Genomic DNA, 18,989 nt, shown 5'->3' with positions numbered 1-18,989 from the left:
AGTGATATATGTATGACTCGGGATTGTTATTGAAACACATTTTTGGTTGCAAGCTGCTTCAGATTAACGACCATTTGTCGGACTGTAAAGCTTCTTGTTTGGTCATCCCGCGTGGACATCAAATAGAAACAGGTGGGCCACAAGTTTACATTAATGCTTCTGATAAATTATGTATTCTGTGTCATATCATATTAATAAGACAGTATGTAATATGTATAAATGTTACCTTATATATATATATATATATATATATATATATATATATATATATATATATACACAGAGAGAGAGAACAACTACAACAGTACAATCACAGCTGCAGCCACCAGTTTATTTTAAATTTAAATGATGATGGAGCCTAAAGTCTCTTCAGTTAATGTTTCAATTCCCTAAATGCGAGTACTGTTAACTGCTTGAAAAAAATTAAAAAAGAGCAGATACAAACTAATTATGTAATGTTATGTCTTTTAAAAAAGGGCTGCCTTATTTAATATAGAAGACAAAGAATTAACAAACATGCAACTAATTCTGAATTTCCTGATAATTTTTTGAAAACTTGTGTCAACCCGAAACATAGGTATGCTGTATTGTTGATCTTTTAAAAAAGGGCTAGGAACAAAATAACACCATTGTGCAAATTGTTTTAATTTGTATTTACATTGTTGTAACGATTTTATAAACAATTTGAGCTGTACTCATTACCGAAATAATGCCTAAATATTTAACTGCATGATTGTGACTGAGCGTCGAAGACGTAAAGGAACTGACACATAAATGACAAAAAGAACGTCTCTCATTCGATAGAACAGTGTATGTGCGTTCAGTCTCACTACCGTTGCCAGTTAAATAGTCCAGCTTACCGAAAGCACGAAGGAATTGCCATTGGATATTAATTATGTCCCATTGTTTATATTCGGATGTATTACCTGGAAAAGGGCAATGCGTCCGCATGGATCACTTACCAAATGGGTCTGAAGTATAAAACCAAACTATGATATGTCAATCTTTCTGGGAGTATTAAAAATATTAACAATGGAAATCAAGGATATGCTTTGTCTGCATCTAGACATGTTTATCTGTCTCGAAGAATACCTGTGTCATCTTTCTTAGGAAACAATGACTCGTGGTAAATAAACAATGATTCGTGAGAAATAAACAATGATTCGTGGTAGTATGTCACTATGGTTTTGTCGCCCACATTTAGCTTGTAACGAAGGTAAGAGTACGAATATCCCTTCAGGTCGGTATTGTATTCAATGTAAATTCATTGACCACATTAAGCTTAGGAGTCCGTGTGTCCCGTGTCCCGCAAACCCTTAAAGGGAGACTTAAGGGAGACTTAAAGGGAGACTCGGCTCTGGTCAACTGGCCGTCCCAACAACTTGTCCTTGAAAACCCACTTTGTTTGTTTGTTCCCTGCCGTTTACAAATAATCTTGGTTGTGCACAAGTCACCAAACCCAACGTCTAGACCTAGCCCGAACATTGGCACCAGATCATAAATCACATCCGCCTTTAATGGTCTGTGAAAAATCTAGACCAAATGTGTCAATCCATTAAATCAGTTCTTGAATGAAAGAACCGAAGTATCGATACGCAGATACGTAGCTACGATGTGTAGATCTGATGTACTTACGTACACATAGTGACCACGACCATTAAATATACATCTGGTCAAAATGGATATTCCTTAATCGATCCATTCGACAGATTCCAAGATTAAAAAGAAACACTCATCAGATTGACTATTTATATCAAGGAATAAAACATATTAAACAATATTGCAGACGGACTCCAAACACAATGCAGTTATAACATCACATGAAAACAGAAAAAAATGAAAGAGTGCATATCCACAAAGTCACATGACATCAGCGAAGTCTCTTGTCGGTGTCATCGTTCGTTATAGACAATGCCGCTGGTGACGTCATAGAACACGTGACGGATGGCGTATTCTCCTCACCCTGGTCCTGCAGCTCTGAATCACTGCATTCCTTCATTCCATCCTCATCCATTTCGCTGTGCGTTTTAACGTGCTTTGCTAAGTGATCACTGCGCATGAATCTCTTATTGCACACTGGGCACGCGAACCTTTTCTCGCCAGTGTGCGTGCGCAAGTGACGCTGCAGTTCATCAGATCGGGTGAAACGTTTGCCACAGAATAACCAGTTACACACGAACGGTCGTTCCCCAGTGTGCCAGCGAAGGTGGGCCTTGAGGTGGGACGACTTGTTGTAGATTTTACCACATCCTGGAATATGGCAATTGTGAAGGTTTCGCTTCCGGATATGTTCCCCTGCAGGTCCAAGCCGGTCGGCTTCCTGGCAGTTAGGACAGTCGCAGTTAGAACGTCCGGTATAGCGTCGTTGGGAACGTGAGTTTGAGAGATTTGGGAGTGAGGAACGGCTGTAGAATGGTGTTACACTTGTTGCACCCAACTCGGTCTGGCTGGACAGCATGGATTTGTAGGTGTACGTATCTTGGAGGATTTGTTGGCTCGGGGAGAGGAGGGAATTGGTTCCCGAACCCAAGGCATGGGTGAGTCCATAATCCGCTGTGGGGTAGTTAGAAGCCAGTTGGGTCCTCAACGCCGCGCCAGCAGTTCCCGATACATCCTGGAGCCAGTTTCCAGCGTTTGAGTGCACATCCCACCACGCAGACGTGCCACCGACACTTCCGGTCACCTCTGCTGCTTTCAGAGTGTGCGCCGTGGCCGGATGTGCCCCTGTTACATTAAATGGCCAAGAGTCGTATGGATGTCCAGCTAATGAGTGCATTCTGGAATATACACTGCTCAAGGCTGTTTCTGGTGCCACCTTATGCGCAGAATCAGACTGCGCATACGCCGGGGATGAATTAGTAGAGCTGAAAAGACTGTCTGTGTAAGCACTGGAACAGTTGGTTGATGGCGCACGGCTGTAGTTGAGATAGTTGGTTGATACTGCCGCGCCACTTGGCAGGACAGCGCCTTTCTGAGACGCCAGGGCTATTGCTCCCGAAGTTGCGCCCCCTGCCTCCGTCTTCCGCCAGGGATGAAATCCTTTAGCAAGAGGGTTGTCTGCGAAGGGTGGTGGACTTTTGTTGTTGATTTTATTACACTGTGCAGCTAACATGGCGAGAGGCGTACCGCCGAGTGGATGTGATTCCTGGAACAAAAGAAGCAAGTGTTCAGAGAGTGTCATTTTAAATTTGCAATACCAATCAACAATAATCTACAAATAACCCCATGATTGCAACAGAGGAATGGGAATTTAGTGTCAGTACGATCAGGTGGACGATTTGTGTTGACATTGGTATATTTCTGTTATTATATTGTTTCAAAGTATTTTGAAATGTCACCTCGTAAGAAGCAGATCACACCTGTATGTGTACTGGAAATATAGTTTGGATAATAGATTATCAGTACCCACGTAGAGACGTACCGACCGAAAATGGCTGATCCGTACCTAAAATTCCCGTCCGATCTGTAACTGATTCGGAGCATTCGCACTTCATTTGGCTGACTCGTGCATACATTTAGAGAACCCGTACCCATTTATTTTCCTATCTGTAACACGTCGGTATTAAAGATGTCTGAAACTGGTTTGCGTTAACTAGCATAGACCGTGGATATATCTATAATCATATATTCACAGCACTAAACTCACATATTCTAACATACATTTTGGGCACATTTAATTTAATACACTTTCATAGACACTTTTATGCTAGTCATTATCAATTAAAGCATAAAAAAATATTTTCACACATTCAAACATTATGAGTATCTATTTCATTAAATAATATATTATACATTTCAAATATTTAATTCATATTTCGCTCATGTTTATAGTTGGTAATTATCCCTACTAAGCACCAATTAACACATTTAGTGTCCTGCACAATCAGTGATCTTCGCCCTCTTCCAGTGGCTGTCTTGCGATTGGAAGTAATATATGGATTTAAGCATTAGGCATTTGAGCTTTTGTTGGGTAATAACACCCAGTATTAACAGTGTCATATATCATCCACGGGCCATTGTTACAGAAAACAATAGAAGCGAATAATGTTTTCAATCATAGAAATTTTCATTGTGTACGAATATGCTTTTGGGGTTTGGAGTCATCCAGTTCAGTAGGCCGGGATGGGTGCTGCCTGGTTATCCAACATTTGTGTACGAGTCCGCAAATATATACAAGGTGCGGATCTCCGTGGGTACGTACTGTTCGGTTCCCTATATTTTCCGTAATCATTGCAAACACTCCGCAAATGTCGACGACAGTGGCTTTACCTAAATAAACATGTTATTGTATTAAGGAATTAACTTCGTACATGTAGAGCACAAGAACATGTTCTTTAACGAACCAAATAGATGTGATGAACAGGTTGATGTCTGACATGAAACTACATTAAGTTAATTTACGAATCATAAATTGAATTTACGAACCGAGATTCCCCGATTCATATCGTCTACGGACAGTGGTATGTAGTCACCACTTACTAAACGCTCAGCCAAACTTAACAGCTACATCTCCAGTTGATGAACAAATACGTCACTTCATAATAGCGTAATAAAATCTGATCCATGGTATTTGTTGTGAATAAATGTCAGTCCTTCCCGAGTGATTATCAAGCTTAGATTATATGTCTACTTTGCACATTTCTACTTAAAATACTCGAGAAATCCTACGGAATCTGCCGAATCAGGTTACATCCTGCGACCCCCGACATGGTTATAAAAACTACCCGTAATTTCTGTCTAACCAGTTCTCCACCCCCTTGTGACTGTTAAACGATCAAAGAGAGACATAAATATCCAGATCCGCCACCCGAAACTGCTATTATCCACCTGTAAAATCCAACACCTGAGAAAGGTCGACACTATTTGCCCCGTAGTGTGGAGGAGATATGTCCTAACTAGATAATAGTTTCCAAGGAATAGTTTCAAATCTGTTCAGTTTGTTGTCTTGGTTGGATAACATTAAAACACGTTTGACACGATGAATGTGCATTCTTATAGGTAACACTTGGTCATCGTCAAACACCTGATCACATACTTGATATTAATAATATTTTCAAGAACCAACTGCTCCATCAACTGCATATAAGTCATCACATTGGCAATACACATTGCTTTCTCTGAAAACACACATCGTTTGTGTCATTTGCTTAAAAGAGTAAGTTACCAAAAGAATTGAAAAGGTATTAAACCATTGCATAGACATAAGAATTCTCTGCTAAAGCCAGAGTTCAATGTATGATTCCGGTTTTAACAAAAGCATATGTTTAATAATCATATTTATTTATTTTCTTAGATAAGTAAATGTGTCAACTGAACACGAAGTATACACTCAAATACCCAATAGTATTTAGAACATATGTTTGTTTACAATAAACATAAAGCACTGATTTTAACAACACTCCACTGATTTACAGTTCCAATTGTAACATAAGACATAGATAGAAAACATTTAGGCAGAATACGCTGACCTTTGACCATCATTTAGGTTCAAGATGAAACGGTAAGACCAACTGCCATCTTTGAGTACTAGTCCCCAAACCTGGGCCCAGCTTCGCAAGTTGAAATCCAACTCGAATTAGCAGGCGGATCACCTACCAACCACCATATACATTACCGTATTACGCAGGGTATCTTCAATCTAAGGGGGTCTGTATTACTGGCATTAACCCAAGAATCAAAATCTTAGGGGGCATATATTACCCTTATCGTCTCCCATGGGTTAGTGTAAGGTAGACTACCCCAGCCTTGAAACAGAACCCCCCTGACAGAGACCTTACAGGGCTATCACATAGGTGGGCCTGGTGATTTATTTAAACACTTTAAAGGTTTCTGTACAGGCGGAAAACGAAATTACTGGGAAGGTGAAATAAGAGATTCCTATTTGGAAGTAATGTTGTATATTATGAAATTCTTGTCGTGTCTTGGGTAGTGAAGGTCTTTAAAAAGCAATAAATCAATGCGTTTATACACAGACCAGAATAACACGTCAGTAATCAAAGTGAAATGTCTCATTTACAAAAAACAACTCAAATAAGACATTTGGAAATCCAAAATTGGATGACGTTAATTTTGAAGATAGTGCTAAAACGATAAATACAAACTACACGCAGCATTCTATGTAAATTACACAATGTCCCAACCAGTGCTAAGTGGTTCACGTTTTGATATTGTACTTACATTTCCATACAGTACTGGCCCAAATAAGACAGGTGCCATATCCAAAGATAAAGTCGTTCTTATATATCCAAGACCTCCGATATCAGATGACCTTACTGTCTGAAAGACGCGCTCATACTGACAAAGTTCCACAATGTTAACTTGTACATACCCAAAGGATACATTTATCAACCCCATCACTTGTAAAGTAAACATGTACACAAAGACGCCTGGGGTGATCAGATTGGCCTGATAATGGAGACCGCCCACTGGTCAGAAAATGACCGTTCAACAAGAAAATGACCACTTCAAACAAGATACCTGCGGATAAGCAAAAAGAGTTCAAATCTCTGCTGTCTCTCGGTGTTTGTATTTTGTGTAGGGAAAGTGATGCCCTGTCCTTTCCTACTGATTTCTTTACAATAAAAGACACTACTTTGCGGTAATTTGCTATATGATTAGGTCGATGGGCAATTTAACGGGTGGTTGTTATCGGTACAAACTGAATACTCGATTGGCTGAATGGAGAAGCATGTCAAGAGAAATTTGTCTGATTTTGTTTCATCTACTACAGATAGTGTATTTGTGTATTGTTTGTAAAGTAAATAATGACATTGGTTTGAAGGTTTAGAAATATGAGTACAATAACTAATATCAAATTCCCATTCACCCGCGCATGAAGATGATAATACTGAAATGAAGGCCAGAACATCACTATGAAATACCTTGCCCTGTCATCTCATATTGCTGAAACATTCAATTCAAATACGTGCAAATAGTGATACGTAGTCTTAAATAAAATTAAGATATTTATGAACTTCACTTCAAATATCAAAATAATATACATTTTATTTTTTATGTTTATCCTTTATAAGTTGGAAGACTATAAGAGTGAGCGAATTCTAGCTTATGTTATTTGTTCAGAAATTTGATTATATTTTGACTTTGTGTAAGGCATTCTAGGCACATAAAGTTAATCTATTTGTTCGTTCTCCGTAAAATGGTGTACACATTTTAATCGAAACCAGCTTCACGTGTAAATGTCATTGTAACTAGAATGTTGTTTTGTTCAACGAGAAAATATTTCCTATATTCTGGCAACTGCGATCAGGATAGAATATAAAATAAAAGTTTATTCAAAACGAACTGCCACATGTCCTGAAGTATATTAAGCTTTCAACGTAACAATTATTAGAACTACCCTCTCTTGTACGTGGTCTGCCATTAAATAAAAAAAATGTAAATAAAAAAAAGCGACAAAACCCTTTCCATATTCATAGGAAACCTCAGCCCAAAACAGAGTCGACTGTACAATTCTGACTATATTATGAGCATGTGTTTATGAATCACTATGAAGTAGTGAAGATACCAGGTGTTCGCAAAAAGGTGAGCGTATCCTGCCCCACCGTTGGCACCCGTCACAAACACATGCAAAGGTAAGTCAGTTGTTAACCTGAGAAAACACAGGAACATATGGTACAAGTTAAAATAGGAAATTGCATCGGAACTCTTTTGTCACTGATGCGTTAAAGGTATGTTTCCATGAAAAGGTTCACTGTAGGCAAATTAAGATGAAATATATGCCAAATCCGTCGCATTGTTAGCATTCATCACACGCTCAGTAGTATTTATCTATGCTGGGTCAACTACAAAAATATGTCTGGACCGAGTCATTAAATCTGCCTTCTACTGAGTTCCATTACAAACATATTTTCATGACACTCTTTCCTTTACATGTCCTCTTATACATGATGCCATGCACGTATTACTCATTATAACAGATATACACGTGAATGCATAGTTGTTTGAATTGTAACACATTACATTTGGGTGGTACACACGTAGGTGAAAATGTACAATTAATATACATGCAAATGAGGATTAACATCTTAAAACATTAACATATTCACTCTATGAAGACTACGTTTTATAACGAAGAGTACTATCATACTTACTCAATCGATATCTAAGCATGTACGTTGTTCAACAACAAATTCCACATTAAGCTGCGCTACCAGACATTAACGACAACCAACGTGACGATGCATTTTTTGCACCACTGGGTATGACCGCCTATTGCCCGCACCACCGGCACACCTAACACGTTATCTGTCTTTCTCCGACAACAACATGCGGATTACAATGTCCAAACAACTACCTCTACTGTTTCTAATGGGCCCTCGGTAAAACACCAGCCCTGTTATCATAGCCGAAGGATTAGAGCCTTGTTTTGCCTTGATAGATGTTGTACACTTAATTAGAGACCAGTCGCTGTCACAATACTCACTTTAAACAAAGAGAGGAGACAGAAACTGGTTTATTCATTCTCATTAGTTTCCAGGGTAATGGTGCTCCCTGAAAGATTGTGTGATTTATTGGCCAATGATGTAATGCTTTGTCCAGATTAAGTATAGCATTTCATATTATTTTGGTTTATCATGTCAATATACCTTCTTTCTTCAATGCTTAAACCTTGATAAATCATTTTTCTTGTAAAATGAAATCTATTTGAGTTTTATATTTGAGTTTTTTATTATTTTCTTCTCATCAATCAAAATTTGAATATCAAATTAATCGAATGATTTTGTACATATTGTAGCTCAAAGTGTTGCTATCCATAATTTGCAGTTGAGATGTTTGTGACGATGAATGCTATGTTTACAGTCAGGTTTGATACATGACTTGATGGTGTCGTTCCAAACTTTTAATTTATATAACGATTTATTAAACTTGCGGTAATTGTCAGCAAACAATCTCATCTCTACAATGGCATTGTTTCACTTTCCTCTTTTTCCTCTTGAAATACAAGCACAATTTCCCTTTTTTTGTAAATGTTAATATAAAACTATCACTTGCGTAACGTCTCCTACATATTTACACGATACAAAAGAAATCCGTTTAAGTTACAATACCGAAACAAAAGCCACCATTTTACCGCTGAGATAGAACATATTTTGAGATATTGCACTACTTATTCTTTAAGATATTCCATACATATTAGTTATTTCTGCGATAAACAACACTCCAACAATTTAGAAACGCATTCGATTTCTGAAAAAAACCCATCCAAATTGTTATAAATCTGTGCATGTAAGATTTAAAAATCTACTCTCTCTGTTATGGTAGGAATATCAAATTATCCAAATGATTACTCACTGGTGGTCCAAGTCATAAAAGCTTGGGTATACGACAGAGGGTTTCATACTAGAATGTAGCCGTGCTTTTACTGCCCCTCTTCTATGCATGAGACTCCCTTTTCAGAAATAAAACACTCGTTTCTGTAGTAAAACTCTCTTTTCCATAATACACTATTTATAATCTTATCTTTAGTTACATTCAGCATCTTTCATAAATACATTATGGGTTTTTACAATACCCAACTGCATACAAAAGGCTCAGCCAAGCCAACCCATTAAGCATCGTATCTTTTCTTGCGAAGCGATATGTAATGTTTACTTTTAAAATGACATGTTTTTAAAGTCATGTCGTCCATGAAGTATTCCATAGTTTGAAGTGTAATGTCTTAAAATCGGCAGATATAATAGTTCCCCAGAAAATCCACTTGTTGATCAAACTTCTAATAAACAGACCAAACCAACGGTTAGCCTCTAATGCTATAGCCGTCCTTTGAAGTATTGTATGATCTCCTGGATTATCTTGCACACAATGTATATATTTCAGAAAATAATTCAAATATATATATATAAGCTACAAAACCCTTTTCGTATTCATGAAAAATCTCTGTTAAAAGCAGAGTCTATTGTACGATTCCGACTATATCATGAGCATGTGTTTATGAATCACTATCAAATGGTAACGAAACCAGGTGTTAGCTTAAAGGTGAACATATCCTACCTTACCGGTGGCGCCTGTCTCAAACACATGCAAACAAAATGAATCAATTGTACACCAAAAAGATCAAGGGAACATATGGTACAAGTCAAAAGAATGAATTGCTTCGGACATCAATTTGTCATTGATGCGTCAAATTTGGAAATGTCCTCCACATGTCTACCATAAAACCTAATGAAAGCTTTACTGAAGCCTTGAATGTTGTAACCTTGGGCAAACAACTTTTTTCGTAACTCCAAAACATGAAACAGGTGAAATATTTCACCTGTAACATAAACCAAGAGGAGATTTGCAGCTGTTACGACAAGAGATCAACTGTACTATGATCAAATATTGCCTTTTGTGGTTGTTCTGATGATAAAAAACTTCAAAAGCGGAGTAAGAAATAATGATGAATATTTCCTTTTGCTCGGTCATTTGCAATAACTTCAACAGGCATGTTCTTACATTTGCTTTTTAATAACACAAAATACGGTTCAAGTTGATGTCATACATACCTTTCATTTCAATGTGAGGACGTTTTTATTCCATATATAACGTTTACGAATGTATTATCAGATAAAAAATACATGATGTGTTATTTCCATTTATTTTATATATTTAAATATTTATTTAAATGATATATATACAGGAGGTGTATAAGAATTGATATCTTGAAACTGTGTATCTTATAAAATATGTTATGTAACGCTTTCTATATGGGCCTGTGGCCTTTCATGCAATAAAGATCAGAATTGAATTAAAAGGTTGAAGATATAATATTTGGAGTTTATTACATTTGTTATGTTTTACTTTATCCTCCCAAGTTAAAATGATTTTTTAACTTGAAAACATTATGGGTAATAAATAACTTAGCAACATCAAACAGGTGAATGTTGAATATCAGACTGGTTGATGTGTCCAATTACGCGTTGCTTGTCATTGATATGAAGATTTATTAATATATACTAAAGATGGAAATGCTACAACATACGCATACTTTACGCAGATAACATGAAGCATTTAATTTGTGAAGAATACACGTCTTAACATTAAACTGTTTATTTTATATTTGAAGATCCCACTTGAACATCATACATATACATTCAGTGGAGAGTATGGAAATGGATTTCATGTGAAACCTTTGCTCAATAATTAAATTATGGTGTATATTAAGTCTATTACTTACATCAATAGGCTTGTAATATTTGGTAAAAGATTACAATCTTTTGAGCCAAATGAGCCTTTAATTAAACTAATATTTGCATAAAGCCATTAATTAAACACATATTTGCATAAATGTAAAAAACACGTTCATCTTAATAGATGTCAACTTAAATATTAGGATAAAGAAGTTGACATCCATAAATTCTCTATCTTACGTGTATCACTTCTACATGTCATTCAAAGACTTGATACGTCTATTTTTGAATAAAAACAGCTCATCTCCAGTATCCTATACAATGCCTTGTGATATTAATACGAGTTAATTTACATCAGATGTCAATGAGGTGTTTCCTGGAACATGGTTGTGAATCATAAAAGAAAATTTGAACATCAGTCCATGTTGCTAAATTAAAAGGCACAGCACAATATTCAACACACACAATATACAATCAGCGAAAATCAACATTTTACGATGATACTAATCTTGAATAAATATCACATGACGCAACTGGTGATACACTAATAAAAGCCTGTATGGGAACAGTGCAATATAATTTGACAAATGGCGAGAAAGAAAGCTAGCCTTATGAAATAGAGCAACTTACCCCAGTAATGATAGTTGCCGCCATATCTTGAGCGACTGGCTTCCCTAATTCCAACTTTGGCGAGTGATACTAGTTTTTTATTCCCCTCAATTGCGGGCATTAACAGTCACAGACACGCCTTTCCCTCTAACACTATATTTCTCAGTATTTGTGTGGCTAGGGGAGTGGATAGCTATAAATAACCACCAATCAGAGCCACCGGAAAACTAGCTAATTGCACCTCTGTGAGTTGACGGTCCAGCGATCGAATTCTAGTCGAGTGTCTCCCCGTCACAACCTATTGTCGTTACTTGAAGCATTCAAGATGAGCCCATTATATGCGGGAAAGGCTACACATTAAAGACAGCTCATACCTGTACCAGCACTCTAACACTAGACAAGTTATGCCACGCGTAAAGAGTACACCCGATTTAAGCTGTTGAAAACCACATGTTCTCCTAAGGATGTCAGAGGAGACATGTCACATGATCTCTGAAGAACACACGAACAGTATCCAAGATTATTTTCTATTGACTGTTTCAATGGAAATAGTTCTTAAAACTTTCAAGAGATTAGCTCATTACTTTTTCATTGTCATGAGATGCATAGCCTTATTTATTCAAATTCAAGTACTGGAAACTGCTTTGATTTCGGGGGAATGAGGTTACAAAAAATGATTTTTCAGACATGATACTGCTCATAAATTTATTTTTTCTAAACTGTTTGTCGATGGATGCCCCGTTTGAGCGTATGAAGAAATATAAGCCTATTTCGTGTGAGACTGCACTTAACCGCATATCGTATACATATTATCTGAAGAAAAAAATTAGAACAAATTATTTCTTTAAATTAATTCATAATTCAATAATGATCTCCTTATAAAGCACACTCCCGTAATTTGCTACACGTTTTTAAGGGCAACTGCCAGTCTCCGTACGTGACGAACAGTATTATTCAAAACTGAATTGCATATTTGAATTTTTAAAAGAAAAAGACGAGTTTGATGTTCAAAGCTTTACCATTTGGTGTTGAATGGGTAGTTTGTTTGTAAGATAGCTTCTGTTTGCATAAGGAATATACGCAACTACAAAGAAGGGCCGGTGCTTAGATGCTTAAGTATCACGCCTATTAAGTAAAGCATGCTGACGAAGTGTATTCAGGATAAATTTCTGCGCAAGCTTTATATTCCATATATTCACAATGCAGTTGTTCTCACACACAGGGCTTGCTTATGCATTTAATCAGTATTTTCAGTGAATGACAAAACAGATAGTGTGATATGGTCTTGTTTTACATGACAAATTTTTTAAAAATATTTAAGTTCATTTATATATATATAGAGTTACAAATACTAAATAATGTTCGTGTATCATTTACCAGTATACGGCCATGCTTTGTATTACATCATGTTTCAGGCCAAGCATAATAACATTGGACAAAGGAATGTAACCTAACTTTTATAAATTATTTGAAAATCCGGTGAAACGGTTTTAAATGTTTCCATAAACACTCACTGATTGTCAGCCAACCTTGCCATCAAATACCTCAAAATATCCCATACGTGTACATGGATGTCCTCAAGCAATGTTCCTACCAAATAACATGAGTCACAGTTAAGATATTCTAGAATTTCACATAGGTCAATTTAAGATAATGCGCCCCATATTTCACGGAGGTTTTGTGAGGAGTAACGCCTCCTTAATATAGGGGTATGTGAAGCGAACACAGTTAATCCACATATTCCTCCAAGTTAGTGACGAAGCTTGTTCATGCGGAATAAAGAGAAGCGCCGATGTCACCATACTCTGATGTTTCGAGAAAGGAATAAGGACAGTATAGTTGCTTTACATAACGGGTGGATCCCTGTATGGTATGAAATTCAGGATGTCATAGTAAAATTGCCCAAGTTTTTATACAATATGATCTTTATGGATTTCTCTGCAAGTCTTCATTCTCATTTTTATTAATAATAATACAATTCCAATAGTATGTTTTATAATACCTTCTTCTACCCTCATCATATTTAGATGTAAAATGAATGCAACAGAAATACTTAATATTTAATTTGTTTTGACATTTATGCCCCACATACGTGTGTAAATTGTATTTTACCTATTTACCTAAATTTCATTTATACGAAATATAAATATTTTAAAATTATACAATAAACACATTAATTCTTACAAAATTTAGATAATGCGTATATAAAAAGATAAAACAAATTATACTTAGATAAGATTGCTTATTGGGTATATCATGAAACATTATAAGCACAAAGGTAAAATTAACCTAGCCTAGAAAAAGTAATTATTAAAAAAAACAGATGTCGCATATGATTCAATGAACTGACAACTAGGTGGCAATTTACTTTAAAAGTTTCGTCCTGTTAGCAATTGGTATACATCATATAATATGATACACGAAAAGCATCGATACTACGGGTTAAAGCACGCAGATGGTACTGATGATGAAAGATTATTTGATGTTTTGTACAGTGTATTGTAAGCATATAATCTAAATCCAATTCGTGAATTATCACATATCAAGTGATACACTGAATATATGTTTTAATACACGTGTTTACCATTACAGTGATTTGCATTTTACCAACTCACATGGGTGTGGGCTTCTGGTTGAAAGAACGGTTGTCTATTGTTTCAAGTGGAAAAATGAGGAATTGAAATAAATAAGTGGCGTCTGAATAAAAACACTTTAGTAAATGTGTACTCAGTCTGTTTATTCCAATAAACATCGTCCGAAAATCATTGCCTCATAAATGACAAACTCGTGCTTCTTAAAGAATTAAATAAAAGCGACATGGGAGTGCGGCGAACAGGGAAATAAACACGTAAAATCGATTGTATGATTCCGACTATATCATGAGCATGTGTTTATGAATCATTTTCAAATAGTGATGATATCAAGTGTTCGCGAAAAAGGGAATTACTAACATACATCATAATATCCATGCTCTAATGCACTATCGCCTCTCTCTCTCTCTCTCTCTCTCTCTCTCTCTCTCTCTCTCTCTCACACACACACACACACACACACACACACACACACACACACACATCTACACAAGAATGTTGGAAAATCCTGACATTTCCTTTGGTCGACATGAACAAGATCAGACAGAAGGCGGCGGGGAAACCACCAGATCCTCAATGCTATCAAAGTGTAGTTTATTATGCTGTCATAAGAACTGAATGCTTACACCACTGGTCATGGTTCATGGTACCGGACTGTTACCAATAATACAGTAAACTACGTTTATAACGAACACGCTTATAACGAACTGACCGATATAACGAACTTATCTTTTAGTCCTGGCCATTTGTTGTATATATGCTGTATACATGTTTTTTATAACGAACTACGGTTATTACAAACTAAGATTAGTGGTCCCTTTGAGTTCGTTATAACCGTAGTTTACTGTAGTACAAGTCAGTAATTAGGTCCTGTTTTTTCATGATCACGACACTAATAGTTATGATGAGTAGTTGGTTGGTTGGTTTGTTGTTTAACGCCTCACTCAGCATTATTCCAGCTATATGACGGCGGTCATTAAATAATCGGAAAAAATAATCTGGACCAGACAATACAGTGATTAATATCATGAGCATCGATCCTCGCAATTGGGATCGATGACATGCATCAACCAAGTCAGCGAGCCTGACCACCCGATCCCGTTAGTCGCCTTTCACGACAAGCATAGTCACCTTTCACGGCAAGCATGGGTTGCTGAAGACCTATTCTACCCCGGATCTTCATGGGTATATGATGAGTAAAGAAAAGCCACAAGATAATTTCCATAAGCATAAGGGCCCTCAGTTAATTTTGGCCAGTGCTTCCGACCTTTCAATGTAAATATAATGTGTTTAAAAGCAAACCTCGTCCAAATGTAGTCCACTGAACGAGTCCGACTACAACATAATCATGTGTTTATGAATATACAATGGTGATGCGACATGAGTTCGTGAAAGGTGGGTGTATCCTGTCCCACCGGCGGTACCCGTCACACAGATAATATCTGTCAAATATTATAGTTCTTTCTGTTACCATACAATACGATCAGTAGAGCAAAAAGACTGATATCGATGTAAAACATAGCAATACATTTACAATATTTACGGTGCTGAGATTATAAATTCCCCCGTGTTGAATGAAGATTCTGAAAGATATAATTTTGATTTTTAATAGTTTATTTTGTTTATAAAGCCATATTTTCATAAATGAGCTACACTGACAGAGAGATATAGAAGGCAGAACGTATCAAAGGCATTATCATTTAAATTCGAATATGACTAGGGCTTTCCGAAATTTGCGTGTCAAGCATTCCCGTATCCTTTATAACAAGCTATAGAACCCAATAACTTCGAGGCATCCCCGGATATCTCAAGGCCAATAAAGTGGAATGCATCGCACAACACAGTGTAAGGCCAGTTACGCTTCTTTTTCACCATAATTGATCACAAACATCTGCAGGAGAGGTGATTTTAGTTTTCTTCTTTCTGTCCGCCTTCTTCTCCCTATTGTGCACTCGCCATAGAAAACGGAAGTGGGAATCAAGTCAACGAAGCGGCATAATCGGCTCGACGTCTTAACTACGCTAATCTCTTGTCCAACAGGCAGTGTCTTTTGACGATCGGCGTGACGTCCATGGTTTGAGAATAGGTATCTACAACTTACTTGAACCTTAGCATATCTATGAGTTAAATTAACTTTGAGGATGAGTCTATAATGAGGCCGTGGAAGGTCAACATAATGAAATTAATGAGTAGGGTCAGGCAAGGAGATGTTTTCGCACGCTGTCTTCTTGCGGTAACACTAGCATGACGCAAGGATAATTGTCTGAAATTGAAAAGTAAATCCGATTTGAGCGTGCATTACGTGTGGCACCTGTTTGCCTGACATTTACGTCCTCCTTGTTAGAGGATTGAAAATCATGAGACACGGCAGAGTATTATTATGTTTCGATAAAACGATCCCGTGTTCTGTCCTCCGTGATAAAAGAAACGACATCATGCCCGTTACATCATTGATGGAGATAAGATGATGATGATGATAAATAAACGTTGTAGATAAACATGTTCTGATGCCCTGAAAGTTTTAAAAAGTCATTTGTAATAAAGTGTCATTTATTTTCAGATTCATTTTCCGCCTTAAAAGTAATTGGCATTAACGGAACCTGAACCAAACTTTTGTTTAGGTGAACAGGGGAACGAAATTTCATATTCTTACAATATGTTATCTTACAATGACCTTATCTACTCGCTGAATCTTTTTTGTATCATGTACATATATAACTAAAGCGTATTACGAAAGAACTTGCATGAGTCCCAAAGGGGGACAGATCAGCCGAAATTGCTTAGGCAGAAGGCGACCTCTTAAACACTTAATGCAACAACAACGAAAGAACGTGCACACAAATATTTAAAAGAGTTAACTGTGCCGTGTATGTGTGGTACATACTTACGCCGTGGACATGAATGCATACACGAATTAAATCTAATAATTAATTTGTATTCAACGAAACTGTACTGTATATTTTTTAAGCGAAACAAATTATGTGCGTCTAACATCGTAACCATATTTTTGTGTTCTGGTGTCCTAAACAGTGTAAAAAATCATATGAAAGAAAGTTCATTTACTTTATATTCGTAGATTTGTCTGTTATACGGTACAATCTCATAAATAAATTATCGCCACTAATTATTCGATAAAACGGCCAAGTGTTCTCTGCGCTTGGATGAATGAGAGGACAGTGTGCCTTTTATATCATTGACGGAGAAAGATACATAATTATATATCATCGTACACAGATATATTCTGATGACCTAAATGTTGATGAAAGCATTTGCAAGAAAGCATGATTTACTTTTGTCCATTATGCACCGCGCAATCATAAAAATCACCGATGGAGATCAAATGATTATTACAGTAAACATGTTGATAGAACCATTTGTAAGAAAGCTTGACTTATTTTTATATTCCTAGTTTAGCCATTGGTGCACAACACTTTCATTAACAAACACAAATAGAACATAACGTCAATAATCATATGCGTTCAACGAAACTATACTATATATTATTGAAGGAAAGCAAATGATATTTATATAAAAAACCCATACATAAATATGCTTATAACGCCATTTGTAAAAACATGTTTTAACTTCAGTTAGCATGTAGTACAACACACATACATAAACCATTTTAACCCCAATAACTACCTGTGGTCACTAATTACACGTTTCTAAATTGATTAAAGGCAAATTATTTTTATTTCCAAAGGACTGCTTTCAGCATATATTTGTATGACAATAGAAATGTTTTTTGTAGCTTTATGTATGAATCATTGTACATATATGTTCTTGAAGGATTTGTTTGTTTGCTTATTTGTTGTTTAACGCGACACTCAGCAATATTCCAGCTATATGACGGCGGTTGTTATTGAAGGAAATGATATGTAACCAACGTCCTAGCTATATAAATATGGACAGAAGTCTTGCATGTCAATGAAACCATTTGTAAGAAAGATGTGTGTGTGTGTGTGTGTGTGTGTGTGTGTGTGTGTGCATTGTGCAGGTGGTCAGACTTGCTGACTTGATTGATGCATGTCATCGATTCCAATTGCGTGGATCGATGTTCATGATGTTAATCACTGGATTGTCTGGTCCAGACTCGATTATTTACAGACCGCCGTCATATAGCTGGAATATTGCTGAGTGCGGCGTAAAACAAAACAAAAACACCAAAACCAAACCTGTACAACATGACACTAATCAATGCTTTGAAATATGTGTGTACATATCCGTTTTTGTCACACGCGAACGTATATACACGTATAAGCGAAAATTTAGCCAACAGGTGAATGTGTTTTGTAAGATCAAATGTCAGAATATGAAATTTCATTCTCATGTTCACTGAGGGAGAAATATTGACAAGGCACATTTTCATAATGGACTTTATTGGTACAACCGACACCAAGTGTGAAAATTAGCACCAGCAGTGACCAACGTATGGCTCAGGATAATCCAATATTTTGAAAGAGCTTTTTCAATTTACAACCAGGACCACTCGTCTCTTCAAGTGCATTTCAAGACACACTGAAAAGATTGATGATTTCCTTCAACGGAACATCTAGGAGAACGATTCAAATATTCCACTGCCGCGTGAAAGCATGTTATTACTGGCAATAGACAAGCTTGTAAATACTCCAATCTGGCCATCAGCAAACAGAAATGAACC

The 18,989-nt window shown here is 36.6% G+C and overlaps 1 protein-coding gene across 3 annotated transcripts in view; it reads right to left on the bottom strand.

The window, feature by feature from the left end:
• Positions 1–318: 318 nt before the first annotated feature.
• The window catches only part of LOC124151747 (transcription factor Sp9-like), a 32,796-nt gene continuing 14,125 nt past the window's right edge, over positions 319–18,989 (bottom strand). Inside the window, exons 1-2 of one of the 3 annotated variants that reach the window (XM_046524376.2) lie at positions 6,178–6,333; positions 319–3,145 (exon numbers count right to left, since the gene is read on the bottom strand). In XM_046524376.2, coding sequence (XP_046380332.1) covers positions 1,871–3,145; positions 6,178–6,216 — 1,314 coding nt within the window. In that variant the 5' untranslated portion in view covers positions 6,217–6,333 and the 3' untranslated portion in view covers positions 319–1,870. Of the gene's footprint in view, positions 3,146–6,177; positions 6,334–11,759; positions 11,849–18,989 lie in introns of those variants that run through there. The other 2 variants (XM_046524387.2, XM_046524366.2) reach the window with 2 other exon arrangements.

This window comes from Haliotis rufescens, unplaced genomic scaffold (assembly GCF_023055435.1).
Source record: "Haliotis rufescens isolate VD_foot unplaced genomic scaffold, xgHalRufe1.0.p SCAF_4, whole genome shotgun sequence".
NCBI lineage: Eukaryota > Metazoa > Mollusca > Gastropoda > Lepetellida > Haliotidae > Haliotis > Haliotis rufescens.
This window is presented reverse-complemented; position numbering and strand designations above follow the sequence as displayed.